This window comes from Pocillopora verrucosa, chromosome 5, assembly GCF_036669915.1.
Source record: "Pocillopora verrucosa isolate sample1 chromosome 5, ASM3666991v2, whole genome shotgun sequence".
Classification (NCBI taxonomy): domain Eukaryota; kingdom Metazoa; phylum Cnidaria; class Anthozoa; order Scleractinia; family Pocilloporidae; genus Pocillopora; species Pocillopora verrucosa.
The window spans coordinates 14,809,999-14,826,901 of NC_089316.1; the positions used below are offsets into that span (position 1 = coordinate 14,809,999).

The 16,903-nt window shown below is 37.0% G+C and overlaps 2 protein-coding genes across 2 annotated transcripts; one reads left to right on the forward strand and one right to left on the reverse strand.

The window, feature by feature from the left end:
* The first annotated feature begins 511 nt into the window (after nucleotides 1-511).
* On the forward strand, nucleotides 512-4,836 carry LOC131782214 (inositol polyphosphate multikinase). The gene is made up of 5 exons (XM_059098923.2): nucleotides 512-664; nucleotides 1,285-1,455; nucleotides 3,343-3,521; nucleotides 3,976-4,060; nucleotides 4,434-4,836. The coding sequence occupies exons 1-5, from the start codon at nucleotides 517-519 to the stop codon at nucleotides 4,805-4,807; spliced, it is 957 nt and encodes a 318-aa protein (XP_058954906.2). The 5' UTR covers nucleotides 512-516; the 3' UTR covers nucleotides 4,808-4,836.
* Nucleotides 4,837-7,552: 2,716 nt separating this feature from the next.
* LOC131782213 (coiled-coil domain-containing protein 6) lies at nucleotides 7,553-16,521 on the reverse strand. The gene is made up of 9 exons (XM_059098922.2): nucleotides 16,292-16,521; nucleotides 12,849-12,998; nucleotides 12,077-12,205; nucleotides 11,516-11,619; nucleotides 10,587-10,747; nucleotides 9,492-9,648; nucleotides 9,211-9,308; nucleotides 8,424-8,533; nucleotides 7,553-7,986 (listed from the first exon to the last, which is right to left on the reverse strand). The coding sequence occupies exons 1-9, from the start codon at nucleotides 16,511-16,513 to the stop codon at nucleotides 7,918-7,920; spliced, it is 1,200 nt and encodes a 399-aa protein (XP_058954905.1). The 5' UTR covers nucleotides 16,514-16,521; the 3' UTR covers nucleotides 7,553-7,917.
* Nucleotides 16,522-16,903: the final 382 nt, after the last annotated feature.

Consider the following 16,903-nt stretch of genomic DNA (forward strand, 5'->3'; position numbering starts at 1 on the left):
GTTTGACACGGTTATGCCATTTTATGTTTTTCTGATGAAAAAAAACCGGGCGACATGACTCGGATTTTGGGTGACCTGACTCCAGTTTCAGGCGACATGACTTTTGGGTGACTCGACGGTAATGAAGGGGTAATTTTCTAACGAAACTGTGGTGCTGCGTCGGTGGGATTGTATAACAGGGTAATTTAGTGTTATCAACTGAGTTGAAAACGTAAATTGGCCACCGTAAAGAGTTTAAAGGAGGCCATTTCGAGCGTTAGCCCTTCGTCTTACAGGACAGTAAACCTACCAAAATTTCCGAAGACCACCCGAAAAGCTGTTCTGATGTTTCCCAGGTTTTTCATAACATTCCGTCTTAATCTACTTGCTTCAAGAGAAAATCTCCTTCCAACCTGTCATATCATGAAACGGCGAAGGCAGATAAAGAGAGAACGATTGTGTTGTGGGACATTGTGTGTGTGCTTACATGTACTGATAATTTTGAAGCCTTAGTCTCCTTTACAGCCGTTTATGGAAATGTCACGCAACGTGGAGGAGTGTTGCGTGACATCCCATCCTACTTTGAAGGAGACTACACTTAGTCACAGGATGGCAACTGAAAATTCTCACGCAGCACATACTCTGAAGCCATATCCATATCAGGTGGCTGGACATGCGGCTCAAGGTGAGCCCTATGAATAAGATAAATTCACAATACGTTAATTTGTACTCGTTGAGCTCACGAAAAGTTTTGTATGTTCTTCAGTGTTAACTGAACGTGATCGATTCTCCTCCATATGCACAATTTACCTCATTGGTACTTAATTTCGCGATTTTAGTGGAACAGTATTTCTCGGGGTGTAATGTTCGCGATTTTAACGGGAAAAAAGGGGCATCGAATTTCGCGATTTAAGCGTTCTCAATTTAATTTTATTTTCGAAAAGTCTGAACTTTAAACCTTCGGCCAGTTTTGCGGGAAGTCAATAAAAATATCTGTTTGTGTGAAAAGTGCGTAGGAAGTTATTCAAATACATTGAAAGGTTGGAGGAAAAGGAACTCACAGGATTGTAAAATACCACACACAATTTTTATTTAATTTTTAATACTTGTGGCAGATGGATGACGATGTGACACCAATAAAATGAAAGCATTTGAAAGGTAGTCACTTTGTAACCGTACGCAATTACGTGTTAATTACTATTTCATTTTCAGAATGCTACTGAAAGACAATATTCTCAGAATGTAGAATTTCAGCGGAAGATTAACAGTCAGTTAACCTGAGATCATTACAATTCTTATTTTTAGGGGCATTGAAATTGACTGATGATGGATGTGTCCTTAAACCAGTTCAGAGACCTCCAAAGGGGATGAGAGAAGTTGTTTTCTATGACACAGTATTCAACCAAAGCGAAAAACGAGAGGAGATATTAAAGCTTAGAAGACTTTTGCCTTTTTATCATGGGATTGTGGAAATAGGTATCCTTAACCCTTCTTCTTAAAAGGAAATAGAAATTACTGTCTCTTGTATTTTACTCGTTTTATCTTATTTTAGGTAGTAACTTGGAAAAAGTTGAAAATTTTGTGAGCATTGCCATCACAACTTCTAGAATTCGGATTAAAAAAAAAACAAAAAACAAATCAATCTGGAAGCTTGTTTCCAAGATTTAATGCACCAATCAATTCAAAGCTTCAACATCCCACCCCCCCCCCTTGGGAGTGGGAGGCATTTAAACCAAATGTGTGAAGTCTTTCCAGCATTATATGTGTTTTAATGAAGGAGTAAAAAGAGAAAAGGTAAAAAGTGTGTTTCCATGAGTGATACTTACAAGCAAAAAATCCAACAGCAATACCAAAAACTAATATGTTACTTTAAAGAATTCAACAACATTTGTTGATCACACAAAGAATTGTTCTATATGTGGTGGGGCATTTGAATCAGGGAGTCAGAATTTGAATTGGGGGGGGGGGAGGGCTGTTGAAACTTTGAACAGATTAATCTTACTGTTTTCCTTTATTTTCAGTTTAGAAATAAGTTTATTACATCTGGTATTTATTTTTTTTAAATTTAAAAATTTAAATTTTTTTCTCTTACCATTTACAGTCCAATAAGTCCTTTACAGCTTTAAAAATAATACTGAAGCCACAAATGATCCAGTACTGCAACTGATAATTATGGATAACCCAAAAAAATCCTTGTTAAAAATTCAATGGTATGAATTTTTTTCATCTGAAGTTTTACATACAGCTAATTCATTAGAACAGCAAGGCTTAAGAATCAGAGAAAGATAAATTAAGATCCTTCATATTGATACAGGGGTATTATGAATGAATCATACATTCATTAAAAGAGGTTTGCCTAAGAGGACATCGATTCATAATATAAGCCCTGTATTAATACAAACACTTTTTTAAATATTTCTTCCTCTAATTTATTTAGAATCTGTTTGTTTAATGTTTGTTAGTCCCAAGTTTGCAATGAAGTAGCTACTTCTAGTACCTTAGAAAAAAAATCAACACCTTTTCAGATTTTTTGAAAGGATCATTTGTGTACCTGGAATCATTTGCACTGCTGTACAGAACCAAGGATGGGATCAAGGAGACTTTTCAGGCATCAAAAGATCAAGTTCTTGATTATGATTTGTAGATTTCTTTCTATTTTGTTATGCTTCTTGATCCCTGGCCCAAAAAATACTAGCAGTTGTAGTGTTAACATCATCATCCACACATCAGACAATCTAGTTAACTGAACTGGCCTGATCCCTTTTATCTCAAGAATTTCCAAATTTCACACAAAGAGTAGTAGTTAATATCAAACAACTACCTTCCAAAACATTACTTTTGTTTCCATTTTTGTACCACACAAATCAGAGGGCAAGGGGTCCTATGGAATAAATATCTTTAGTTTATACCAAAACAGTGGATAGGGTTAAAGGTCTGTTCTGATTGGCTACTCAGGTTTTAAATATCCTCTGCTATTCACCTATAAGTTACTCATGCAAGATTTGTGCTGAAAAATATTGTAATAGTCGCAGGGATGAATGAGTTAAAACGATCTTTTTGTGCTAAATTATCGCACTGTTGTAGTGTATGCAACTATTCCTGGAAGTGAAGGTGGCTGGTGGTGGATATTTACCTCATGGCAGTGTAGCTCAGTAAATATCCACCAATAGCCACCTCCACTTCAGTGAATAGTTGTTTACTACCAGGAAGGGAGTTCTGGAAGTGTTTAGTATGGAGAGGTAAAAGATCCTTGGGATTGTCGCACCCATCAATTCCTTCTGGCTTGTTTGCTTCAGAAATGCTATGGGGATGCACTAAAATCTTTGAACAAACAGTCAGCAGGCCCTTAATGGTTGATTTTAGATACATCAAAGTATTTAAAACTGGAGAACATAACAAACAAATTTGATTTGCCATGTGTGATGGACATTAAGATGGGAAGAGTGACATGGGAAGACAACGCAGATGAAACATTTAAGGAAAGAAGACAGAAAAAATGGCCTCTGAGGGAAGTCACAGGTTTCAGCATTCTTGGATTTATGGTATGTTTCAATGATGTTATGTTAACAAATTACTGAACACAAAGAAAAGGTTGCTTCTTTAAATTATGATGACAAAGGCATTCAACAAACCTTAATGAGGAGACAAGCAAAATACACATGTGTTAATGACCAACTGAGGGGTCACGCTGACAGGATAGTAGCCTTGTTCTTTTTTTGGTGTTTTGTGGACCTCAACTTTGTCTTGGTCTATAAAAACACAAAAAAAAGAATCAGCCAATATCCAGTCATCGTCACCTCCGCTTGATCAATAATGCATGTCTATTTTGCTTTTTTGTTGTGCGCACTTATCGCAGGCTGTCTTGCTTTGCAGCACAAAGGGTGAGGTTTATTTCATTTTTCTTGTTTTTTGTGCTCATTTTCCTTAGTAGCTATCTTGGTTTACTAGCTAAAATTACTCTTAGCTTTGTTTAATTTGTAAATTATTTACTACCAGGTCTACAACCACCAAAAGTGTTGCCATGAACACTACGATCGTGAATGGTGCCAGAAGTTGTCTACAGTACAGGATGCTGAAAAATGTAAGGTTTCTAATATTTTTTCTATTCATGATGTATTATATACTGAACTGCTTGGACTTCTTGGTGAAATATGTAATACTTGTTTGTCAATCAAAGACAATTATATAATTGCCCAAATAATGTTGGAAATCAAAACCACGCAATAGTTCTTGTCAGAGCCTGTTGAAGTACTTCTGGGATTCAATCATCTCAGATCCAATCACACTTGTTCATATTTCAGCAATAGGGAGAAGACAGCAATTCACGTGATCATCTTGATTGAAACAGAGTAGGGGTGATATTCCTGTTTTTAGGATTTCATGTTTTCATTGCTTATTACCATTTTTTGTTGTTAAAACATTAGCCCTAAGATCTCACTCTTAATTGTTCCCAGGCTTTCATCAGTATTTAGGTGGTGTACAGTTTGATATGACATCCGACATATTGGGGCAGCTACTTACAAACCTTATGGATATCAAACAGTGGTTCACAACTCAAAGACTCTTCAGGTTTATTGCAAGCTCTATCCTTATTGTATATGAAACTAACTGCTCACGGAAGTTGGGAAAACACCAGAAATCCCATGAACAGTCTGAAACAGTGGAAAACTTACATCAGCGTTCCCCAACAAACCTTTTAGTTGATACAAAAATGATTGACACTGCCCATGTTTTTCCATCAACAGATATTGATGATAATTATTTATTTGGCTTGGAGAATTTAATTTCAATATTTGAGAAATGTAGACAAGAATATGCTGTCAATTAAAGATTAAATTCAGCGAGGTAAAGCTGTGAATGAATGAATGAATGATAATGGAACATTCCTTCATAGGCAAGATAAAAAACTTTTTATCTTGAAGTCCTTTTGATTGAAACTTTGATGGACAGAGCTTATTTAACTTTATAGAGATTTCTTCGGACACCACACAAAGACGCATTTCGCTAATCCCAGCAGTTTCGTTCTTTAAGTTGTGGTGATTAACAACTATTTACCGAAGTGGAGGTGGCTAGAAGTGGATATCAGGATATAGTAGTGCGGTCAGATAATATGTCAAAAAAAGATGATTCTAACTCAGTTATTTCTGCAACGATTACAATATTTTCGGATGCAAATTCCGCGCGAGTTGCTCAGAGGTGAAAAGGAAGGAAGAAAACCCCTTCTGGCGGCTGGTATGTTAGCTGATAATGTCCACAGCCGAGACATTGTTCGAAAAATGAATATTTGGTCGAGAAGCGATATTCGAGTTTGAGTAGCCAATCAGGGTGTACCTTCAATGTTATCCACTGTTTTAGTAAATCTTAACCACTTTTATCTCCTACCGCATTCCTTCTCGATGATTACTTCTTCTGCATTTTGAAGTTGTCCCTTATCAACAAATTTAAGGTAAATTTTTCATATGACGACTAGCGACTCAAACTCTCTCGCGATAAGTAAGACACAATGTTTTTCACCGGGTACTGTGCCCGAGGCTTTGCACTACTTTGGACATGTGTATTTTGCAGATTCGAATATGACAACCTTCTTGGCTTCTTCGTTTGGTGCCTTCTTGGAACACACACCCGTTCAAAGTTGAATGCTGTGATTGGTGATCACGTTCTTCGTCTGCAATTTGTGTCAATCTTGTCTATCCTCGTTTCTTGCTGGTAAATTCTTTTATATTTTGTTGTCATATGTTACCTGTTCATGGTTAAAATTTTTTCGCCACCAACAATTTCGGTAAATTGTGATGCTAAACTGAACACATTCTGTTAACAACATTACAATTTCATGTCCGAAAGGTAATAATTTGGAAGGAATGTTACTGCATTATTTTCAGTCTGTTTCAAGAGAAAAATTCTTGATTTGGATCATAATTTGGACACAAGAATTTTCAAGGAAGTATCCCAACAGCAATGCATGCTGGCCTGATCAATAACAGGTAGCTTAGGTTCGCACAGCGAGCCTGTGTAAAAAATGAAGAAAAATGGTATTTCTGACGATTGAGTCTGTGAATAAGGCAGAAATAAATATTTTGTCGACACGAGATACGACAAGGCCTAGGCCTTAGGCCCGAGCATCATGGGTAATGATGCAGTGGTATACAAGGGGAGAGTATAGCACGTGACGTCCATCTAGCCTTGAGAACCAACCTTGCACCTTTGGCTGATGCCAAATTTATTTTAGTTGAAAAACTTATTTTGTTTAACTCTGAAGCCTCGTAGGATTGCCTGCTACCTGCTCTAAGTTTGACCATGGTTCCTACTCAGATTTCTAGTTATGTGTTTTCCCCAAATGGATTTTGTCTGGAAGGTTTTTCCTGACCTCTGAATAACCGTAGTAGTGCCCTTGTAATCGGTTGCCCATCTCTGTTAATCCCGACTTGGTGAAGTTAACACACTAGTGATGTATACCTATTTTTGAATGTGTAAGGAATTGATTGTATATCAGGATTGTACATGGTATATCAATTGCGAATGTGTGCATGTATGTATGCCTCGGGTTGGTTCTCGGCAGGCTTCCCTAAACTTATTTGATTTACACTACTGTTACTTTTTGTGTAGTGGAGATAAAATTATGCCAGTATGTCTATAATGCTCAACAGGCGAAAGTTTAGGACCTGAATGGAAATGAACGGTTGCAAAGTAAACGATTTAAAAACAAGCTAGACGGCCGGAAATCATTCTAGAAAACTCGCAAGATGCGAGGGAATAAACGCCAAGGCGAGGTAACTTGGTTTTCATTCGAATTTCAATTAGATTGCGAACATTCAGTCTTAAAAAAATCCTTTCCTTTCGCCTGTGGTGCGACATACACAAATTTATAAATTGTGCAAGCTTGGGCTACCTGTAGATATCTCTCACTACCCGAGTTCGAGGCGCGTACTGTAGGTTACCGATTAAGTTATTTCTGCTCGGATTTGTGGCTCAAGAGCGAAGCGAGAAAAACAAGTTTAGTAAGTTATGTATCATATGTTTGCGTTCAAATAGAGTGGGAGGATTTCAATTCAAACAAACTTTTGAATTCAGCGGGGCGTACGATGGAATTCGGCCTGCAAAATTGACTAATCATGGCGCATGTACTGGCCTTGAGATATATCCTTAAAAGATGACATCACAACAATAATTGGAATCGCAATTTCAAATTCTTCAAACATTTTACCACAAATTAAAAGGAATAAAAGTAACTCTGAAGTAAGCCCAAGGTGCAAAACATACCAACGTGGACCAATCTACGCAGACACTCGAATTTTTTTCCGATGAGTTCAGTTAATCGAGGAGTTCTTAGAAAGCTTTTCGAATAAGTTCAAAGTAACATGGAGCAAACAATGGGAAAGAAGTGACGTAAAATGTCAGCGACTAAGTTGCGATTGTTTTTGATATGGCGCGATATTTCTTAACCGAACACAGAGCCAGGTGAGTGAAAACAATCCCGGATTGCATCCGACATGCAATTAAAACTGGTTCTAAAGGACTGAGTCATCATTATCATTATATATATATAAATATATAAAGTAAGGCACAAATGCTAAAATGAACTTCTACATCAAATGCCTGATAAGTCAGTTTATATAGAATCTTTTAAACACAGTGATAGGAGAAGAACCACTCTCACAGTAAAAAATCTGACATTTCTTGCTATCATTGCTGCGACGCACAAATCATAACTTTCCGTGAACCTCATCTTTCAACAAATTTACATCAATAATCCTTGTTACCTGGTTATCCTATGAGTAATTCATTGAATTTTTTACATCACTGAAAGGAACCTTTTATAAAACACGAACACATCACAACTACTTTTTCTTCCCGTTGTTTACAACTAATTCACGTGATCTTGGCCTGATACATATATCTCCCAATTTGTTTTTGATTGGGTTCCCGGTCATTTCTCTGGATTCATGATCCTGATGAGGGCCTGGGTCCATGCACCGTCGTGCCAGGGGAAGACTGAGTCCGGTGCGCTCTCTGAAAACGGAAAAAATATGGATTGAGGAAGTTGCCTTTAGCACACGTTCAATGCTTTATAATCGTTTACAACGCCTAGTGTACAAAACAAGTGTTGTGGTGACTTGATATGTAATTTTTCGCGCCACGGTGTACACAGTGACGGCAAGAATAAAGTTTGCAAAGGTGCATATCTGGTTTGATGGCTGAGAGTCGCCTGTTCGATACGTGAGAGGGAGGTACTTCATTTGTTTTCAAACTCGAGAATGTGTTTTTCTTTTCTTACAAAATGTTATAGAATACAAGGTTCCTCGTATTACACGATGGTAAATTTCGCCCATCTAAATACATATCAAGTAAAATTACTCTGAACATTTCATCCGTATATCCTATGAATTTGACCCTTCAGAAGGTGAGAAACATATCCTTTTTAAAAATTTCAATCTATCAATCTATACCTGCACTGTGTGAGTAGGCGGTGAAGAATTCGCGGAAGAATGGGACCCACTCAGCCTCTCATTAGAAGGATATCTGGGCATGCGCGGTGAAGGTGGAGTGAAGCCGTAACCTGAAAGATATAAGGATCACTTCACAGGAAATGCGCACAATGTAAAATTATTAACGTGTTGAGAAACACGAGAAAACGACGATTGAATCAATTTATTTCATCGAGGTACAAGGATTTAACGTGTAAAGAAAACATCGCCAGGCGACATATTATCTATAAATAACAGAAAATCTTCGACTCTTTTAAAAGAGTAATAAATACGTAACTTTTCTGGGCAATGTCAATAAAGTATCAGTCTCAAAAACAAAATTGTTTGCTAATCGTCTCCTTATTTTGACATACAACTGTGATTCCCTTGTCTATACATCAAAGCGTATCACAATCTCAAAAACTAAATGGGTGGTCTCTGAGATTCCATTCAAAAGGGTATCTGCATTACAGCCTGCCTGCGCAGCAAATCATCCCGACAAAATGTTTTCCAATGGTCAACTATCTGCTAGAAAATTGAACAGCTGGTTGGCAGGGAGTATAAAAGTCGGTAGTTGTGTTCTTGCAGTTCTAGCTGCACCAACTCTCGAATTCGTTGAAAAAAGAAATAAGTTGCTCACCTAAGCAATCGCTTTCATATGCAAAGGGCTGTTCGGAAAAAATCTATTATGCATGTAAAATGAATTCCGAGGGTGATGAAGAAATTTACGCAGGAGTATATTAACCACACAAGTGGAAGCAGCCAGTACCTGGAGATATGGGTCTGTTGGTAGTTAAGGGAAGAGGACTGGATGACGTCCGGTCTCTCATCGACTGAGTCCCATGCGAAGTCATCTCATTGAAGTGTCTGAGCATTAAAACGTTGTCAAATAAGGGAATTAAAAAAACAAAATTAGAAGACTTTCAGCTGATTATTTATTTCTCTTTGACTCAGGGTTACGTCACTAGGGAAAAATCTCGAAGTGAGACTCTTTTTGGACATTAGCTAAGAGGGAATGTACCCAGACCCCCGAGCCATCGGGATACTAACCTTTCATCATCCATCTCCAAACTTGACTCACTCTCTGACAGCTGTCTACTCAGAGCTTCTCGTCTTTCCATCTCTCGCAACAGTTTTCTCTGTAATCTGATATTTTCTTCTTTAATGTGGCGTTCTTCCTTTGCATAGGCTGCCATCTTCTCACAATCTGAGGAACAGAGAAGGAGAAATGCTACCACTGTATTATGCTGAGTCAACACAACTCAGCATGGTAGGGGAGGGCAGTGGATAGAAGCTAACGCTTGGCCACTAACTGAGATTGCGGATACTTTTAATAAATTCCATCTCTACAACATTTTTCAACAGATCACATACCAATCTGTTTTGAAAAACAGTTTCAACATGGTGGTCAGGGTTGCACTGGAACCAAGGTCCTCTTTCTCATTTTCATTACTCTCTGAGACGATTCCACAAACTGCGTCTCTTTTGCCGATTTTTTATTTATGGCATTGATCCATTTGAAGCTTCAACATCCTGCCTCCCTCCTCTACTGGGCAACCCCCCCGGGGCATTTGAACTAATGAAGATTGTTTCGTTCAGAAGCCCCACCCAAGAACCAGATTTGACGTTTAAATTTTTTTTTGGAAAAGGAAAAAAAAAGACCTTGACTCTAACATTGACCAAGCTTTAAAACCTAGACCTTGTAAACCTTTTTCATCTGAGCCATTCACTGGCAGCAGTGAACTCTTTATCTTAAAACACTTCCATATTAAAAGATATAGCATTTGTATTCCGCTGAGCGAGCTGGACACCTCCGGTTCAAATGCCCCACCCCCTGGCACGGACAACGGTCAAATGCCCATGGGTTGCACGGGGAGGGGGGCGTGGAAGCTTCGACTTCATCGGCGCATTATTCCCGTTGATGTTCAAAAGCCTTATTGACATAAAGCATTCATTTCCGACATACTGGATTTACAATATAGACCATAAAAATGCCGTTTAAAAAAGGACAAACAATTAAAAAACATGAAAACGACTATCCGTCTTGTGTATCTGTTAAATTTTCTGACGAAATCTTGTTCCGATGTTTAACGGAAAATTCACGATCAGTCCCAAAAATGATAAATCTATTAGGAAGGTACTTACAATCAGCTTCAGACTTAGCTAGCTGTTGTTTTAATCTCCTTATTTCCTCCCTCAGTGACGTTATGTGAGAAGCTAAGTCCTCCACAGCGTCCTCTCCATCTGCAAACTGTCGGGGGGAGGGTGGCTCAGAAATGGGTTCTTCTAGCTTCTCTTGAAGCATCCTAAACACAGAAAAAGACAGTGTTTACGGAGATCTCAGATTTAATACAAACGGATAACCTATCACAGTTGGGCAAGGGAGGGGGGATAAGTACATGCATAAACCACAGGACCGTTATTCATAATTTTAGATAAAAGTGTGGGCGCACCATCAAACATATATAGGATAAAAATAAATGTATTCTGGTGCAACATTTTGCTTTTGTAATGAATGAGCCAAGGGCATTTCGCTTTTCTATGAGCATATAAGAGAGAGTCATAATTCCTTCTTGATTTGACTCGCAGGTTCTGTCCAGTCTTCATGAAAACCACCAACCTTCCAATATCTAAAAAAATAATCCGTTCCTAAGTTTGATTCCAAAATGCTCGTCAAAACTTTAAAAAAATTTTCATTCTGGATTAGCCATTTCTTGCTATTCACTAGACAGTAGGTTTTTTCTTTACTTACCTCCAAATAACTAGTTTAGGATCTTCAGGCAGAAAGAAGAAAAGTAAGGCTAACAGCATACAACCTTGTAACAGTCAAAATACCACTTACAGGTGGTTGTCTCAAAACTATCAACTAAACCATCCCTTAACGTCGCAATATTTGTAAGGGTATGAATTCCAATACATTCATATTCTAATACACATTTGTTGGTAATTCTTGTCACTGGCTTGTAGTAGTGACCTCTAGATTTCCATTTCCAGTTACCTGACTGTATTTCATGTCACAAACACAGTTTCAAAATAAAAAAGAGAATGGTATAATTTCAGAGTCCTATATTTACCTTTTTTCTGCCTCCAATCTGTCCATCCTTTTCCAGAGTCTATTAACTAGTAATTCTTGTTCTTGTTCCAATGTGTTCTCAAGATCAACCTTTTCTTTTCTCAACTAAGGAGATGTACAAAATTAAAATTTTCTAGGTTGTCAATGGTTTGTCAATGGTTATCTACATTATTCCAAACCATAACAGGTTCAGAGCCATTTTAGCATATCAAAAAAATCAGGCTGCTCTGAATTGTATGTAAAGAATCATGAAAAAAACTTTGCAAAAAGCTTAGTCTTGATATGTTAATTGCAAATTGATACTGAAAAATTAAGCCACCCAACTTATTTTAAGATGCAGTCACATAGAGCCAAAATTAAAGGTGTTTCAACAAGCCTGTAACGTTTTAATTTCATTTTTGTAACAAAAACGATCAAAACATTCTGACAATGACTGGACATACTTTTGCCACCATTTTTGAGGGACCACTAAAGAAAGCCAGGTAACATTGATTCATGAGACAACTGTTGTTTAAAATCAGCAACACAATTTTGAGTCCCTTTGATTTAACAAATTAATTACCTGTTCCAAAGTGGTCTGTTTTGAAGTAACATCTGACTCAAGCTTGTCAATCTTCCTCATCAACTTGTTGACTTGATACTCTTGTTCTTGTTCTAATGTTTGTTCCAACTGAATCTTTTCTTGGCGCAACTTAATTTCAAAGAATGCACATCAGCTACATTCTAAATGGCATACTGATCTTACATCCTTTTTCCAACACAAAAAAGCTCATAGCCCTTAGTTACCACACATTTGCTACCCATTATTAAATTTATAAAGTATCCATGTAATTTTGCCTCTAAAAGTTCTAGTTTTCTTTCCAAGCTATACTTGTAATACTAACTAAAAGGAGTTAGATACCCCACAGCAAAAATACATGATACAAAATTATTACTCCTTGTGAAATTTTGGAGTCTCACAGGCTTCCTTGGGTTCAATGATGCTCTATTTTCTTGACACACAAGTGTCCTTTATAGGCAACAAGCACAGACCTATGCAAAGCAATGCTAAAAATGATACACCTCTGTTGACTTAACAGTAATTTCATGATACATTTATTGCAACACACAGAGACAAAATTTACACATTCTTCTACCACCTTAGAAAGCAGAACATTGAAATGCAGTTCCCATAGAATTCGAGTAAGATGAAAGAATCAATGCTTCTTTAACAAACAAAACAAACACCACAAACAGTGAAGTATAGAGGACACATACACATCAATTAATCCTTTAACCAGACATCAAATAGATCAAAGAATGTTTACACGCTAAAAAAAAAGAGTGCTTCCTACCTGCATAAGTTTTCTTGACAAATCATTTGTGAGAAATTCCTCCTCTTGCTCGTAATTCATTGCCAAGGTTTCCTTCTCCTTCTTTAGTGACTGAATCTTTTTTAGTAGAGTGTTTGAGATAAATTCTTCCTCTTGTTCTGCTTTTGCTTGCTGTATAATGCATACAGAACCAATCTTAATATAATAAGCTTAATACCAGTAAGCAAACCCAATATACAATAAACCATGCAAAACGGACAAATGAAAAGTGCAACTATTTTGGGCTAATGAACAAAAAAAAATATGTCATTATTGCACATATGCAACTTATATCAACATTCCTATCCTTGCAGTATGCTAGGAGTTTGTCACTATGGACCTAGTTAAATGGCCTAACTTGCCATGACTTTCCTATAGCTCAGTGGTAGAGCATCCAAAATACTCATTGGAAGGTCATAGGTTTGACTCCCATTGCAAGCACAGGGGTGCTTTTTCTCTATGTATGCCTATGCCATTCATTGAATGAAAATCTCCTTTCAAAACAAATATAGTTTACAGTAAAGAATTTGTTTTAACAAGTCTTATCTCAGAGAAATGAAAATCTTAATAGCGTAAATAATCATAAATAGAAGCTGAAAACATTCCCTTTAGTGATTCAAATGTTCCTTTGGAGTATTTTTTGGAACCAGAGGTAAAGTTGATGTTCTGGTAGTTTATCAAACTTTCTGTTACCAAAAAGACTACCTACAATTCCACTGGTAAAAATAATCATGTAAAACATGACCGCAGGATCAGCATGAGTAGGATCACTTAAATGTGAATGGTCAACCCTGGCTCTTTGAAAATTGTGTGGATTTTCATACTAAACAGTCTTTGAATGTATGCAATTGCTTACTATAAACAACAGACTACAGAAGTATAGCCGGGCTTAAGCCATTGAGATGACCAATTTCATTGTTCATCATCATGGTAATGAGAATTTTTAGCTCTCTTTATGACAGTAAAGCAGCTGATTCAGTTAATCTCATGAGGTTTCTGTTTATTTTTAGTAAAACCTCTTTCCAATTTAATATACTGTTACATTACTTTACTTGAAATTGACCAGGATATCCTGGTATATCCATGACTTGATATTGTAGGAAATCAGTGCTTCTAATAGGCTAAATTTTGAAGCAGTAATTCACAAATTCAGGTGTCAGTGGAGAGAAAGTAAGGTAATACTTCTAAACTACTCCAGGTATTAATGTCACATAATAAATGAACATGTAAAGGTAATGGATTGTATGGCTAGGGTAAATCTAACTCCCATTAATTTTCAAGGGCTTTGATTATAACATGTAGCTTAGATTCCCTTATATTTGTCTCCAGCATACAGTATATGCGTCAATCAATTTGAAGCTTAAACCCCTCCCTCCACCCAGGTGGGGGGATGTCAGGCATTTGATTGTCATCTGTGCCCTGGGGGAAGAGAATTTGAACCAGAAGTGTCAAGTCTTTCCAGCAGAATGCATGTGTTTTATCTTTTGATATAAAGGTGATTTAAGGTAAATAGTTCACTCTACAGAGTGACTCAGAAGAAAAGGTCTGGTTTTAAGCTTGGTCAATGAGAAGAAACTCACAATTGCTGATTTTGTCTTATCAAAAAAAATTTGAACATCAAATCAGGCACTTGGGTAGGGCATTTGAAGATAATTTTGGCCCCAGGGAGGATGAGAATTTGAATGAACCAAATTCAAATGTACAGGGAGTTGAAGAAGGGGGGAGGGGGTGGTGGTTGTGGCTATACATTCCACATTCCTTTGTTGATTTTTAGATCAAGAAATTGTGAGTGCAAATTCAATTAAATATATCTGCAAGTCAGAGAGTAACTTAACCACTAATTTTAAAATAACGGAGTACAGGAGGTCTCATTAAGATAAAGTATTAAAAAAGTCAACATTAGGTGTAAGACATGTACTTCGCTTTTTCCACAATAAATTTACTTTGCTTAAGCAGTACACTCAAAACATTTAAAATTTTGAAAGCTATCTTAATTGAATGGTAAAAAAATGTTATAGTCATACCATACAAGATATGTCACCACTTTGAATTATTAGTTTCCAGGCCATGGCATTCTCTAAAATTAAGTCACGCAGGATTTCCCCAATATGTCAGGTCTGTTTCCAAACCTTGCCTCTTATGCAATGTAAGTCTTGTTTTAAAAGTTAATTCAGTTGTGGCAGAAGATAAAATGAACTTGTTTGCTCATTAAGTCCCTCTGAAAAGTCTGTGTAAGTATTCAAAGGTGAGTTGTCAATAAGCATTTTGTGGTGCATTTTGCAAAAATACATTTGATGGATAATAAACACACTGGCCTCCATTTGGCTTGAAAATTTACTTGTACCCAGGTCATTGGACATTTTCTGTTCATTAAAGATCAGATTTTTTTTAAGCTTAACTCTCACAAATGGACAACTTTAAGGTCTCTTTCTGAGCCAGATTAAGACTATAACAGAATTCTTGAACACGACTGGTTTTCACCAGTTTGATTTGAGCACCAATAAACACAGTATACGCATCATACTTGTGACTGACAGTGTAATCAAAAAGGATACTTGTCAAGCCAATGTAATTGGACACATCATGTGTGCACGTTGTTGTTGTGCCTTTAACTAGAGCAGGTGTCTTATTATTATAAACAAAAAGACTTGAAAACTTGTTTGTTTCTAAAATTTTGTCATAGATTTGATCAGTTGGTAACAGGACCTTGTGTTGTACAATTCTGTCTGGATTTCATATCCCTGAGTAACAAATCAGACTTCACTTTGCCATCATACAATTTTGTGCAAATCAGAAAGTATAACTACTGACCATTTTGGATTCCACTCATTTCTACTACAGTTACTTAGGAAGATCTTTATATATACCAAGATAGCCGAAAACATAAAATAAAATAAAAAAAAACCGTAACTAAAACTCAGTATTTAAAACTTTGAACGGAATTGTGTTGTACCGTTGTGTACTGAGTTGTATTGAAAGGTGATGCATTTTACTGTTGACAAACTCAAGGACAAAAAAATTAGGTCCCAGGAACGTCTGCTTTAGATTGCAAGAAATTAAATCTACCGTCAATATACTAGATTATGAAACCTTCGGGTTATTGTACATATTATTTATGGAACTATTCCAGGTTTGGTATTTCAATTCGTTGCACTTCTCATTAATATCAGAATTTTTGTAGCTGCTCCCAAAATAGGTTATTTCACGGTCTATTTTCGTCACCACCAATAGCCTTAAGAAAAGCTTAATTCTATTAATAATAACATTATAGTGACCTCACCCGTGTCTGTTGTGTGCATAAAAAACGACCTATTCATTTGAAAAATAAACACCGCAGCGTGTTCAATGCAAACATGGCAAATACAAAGTATTTCGCGACCTCACAATATGGAAGTGTGGGGTGAATGGCAAACAGATGAACTTACAATTGAGACGCTCGCCTGGCGAAGAGCCCTGTTTTCCTCCTGAAGTTGTTTACAGCGCAATTTACATGTTTCCAGTTCCATTTTCAATACTCTGTTCTCCTGCTTCAAAAGGGACATGAGATTTTTTTCTCTATGAGCAACAGACGAAGTGCTTTCGTCTGCGCTCATGTCACTGTCACTAAACCCAGTGACTTCCATAGAGGAGCTCAACGAGCTCGCCATATTGGAAACACTCGATTACCACAATGCATTGCGGGTACTCTCAGATTTTTTAAAAATTATTTTTTTATTTTATTTTAAAAACCTTAGTCATCGGTGTCATGTGAGTAGTGCGCCCTACTCTGAACGGTCACCCAGAGCTAACCTGCAGAACAGACGTATTTGTTCTTTTTCATGAACTTTAACGTAATGCAACCAAAACGTGATAAAACGTGATCTTACTGTTACCATTCAAAAACCATACAAACGAAAACGCTAAGGGATACGCTGGTGTAATCTGACACCACAGTTCTTTAAACTTATTGAGTCAAAAGTGATTAGTTATCATGCTAAAAGTTTGGTCTGTATAGACTTTCGACGCTTTTGAAAATGCTTTAACGTTGCAAACTTCGG

Coding starts and splice junctions, on each gene's coding strand:
- LOC131782214 (XM_059098923.2), top strand. CDS start 517: ATGTCACGCAACGTGGAGGAGTGTTGCGTGACATCCCATCCTACTTTG. Junction 665..1,284: donor GGCTGGACATGCGGCTCAAG/GTGAGCCCTATG, acceptor TCTTATTTTTAG/GGGCATTGAAATTGACTGAT. Junction 3,522..3,975: donor TCAGCATTCTTGGATTTATG/GTATGTTTCAAT, acceptor ATTTACTACCAG/GTCTACAACCACCAAAAGTG.
- LOC131782213 (XM_059098922.2), bottom strand. CDS start 16,513: ATGGCGAGCTCGTTGAGCTCCTCTATGGAAGTCACTGGGTTTAGTGAC. Junction 9,309..9,491: donor TTGGAGATGGATGATGAAAG/GTTAGTATCCCG, acceptor TTTAATGCTCAG/ACACTTCAATGAGATGACTT. Junction 8,534..9,210: donor CAACAGACCCATATCTCCAG/GTACTGGCTGCT, acceptor TATATCTTTCAG/GTTACGGCTTCACTCCACCT.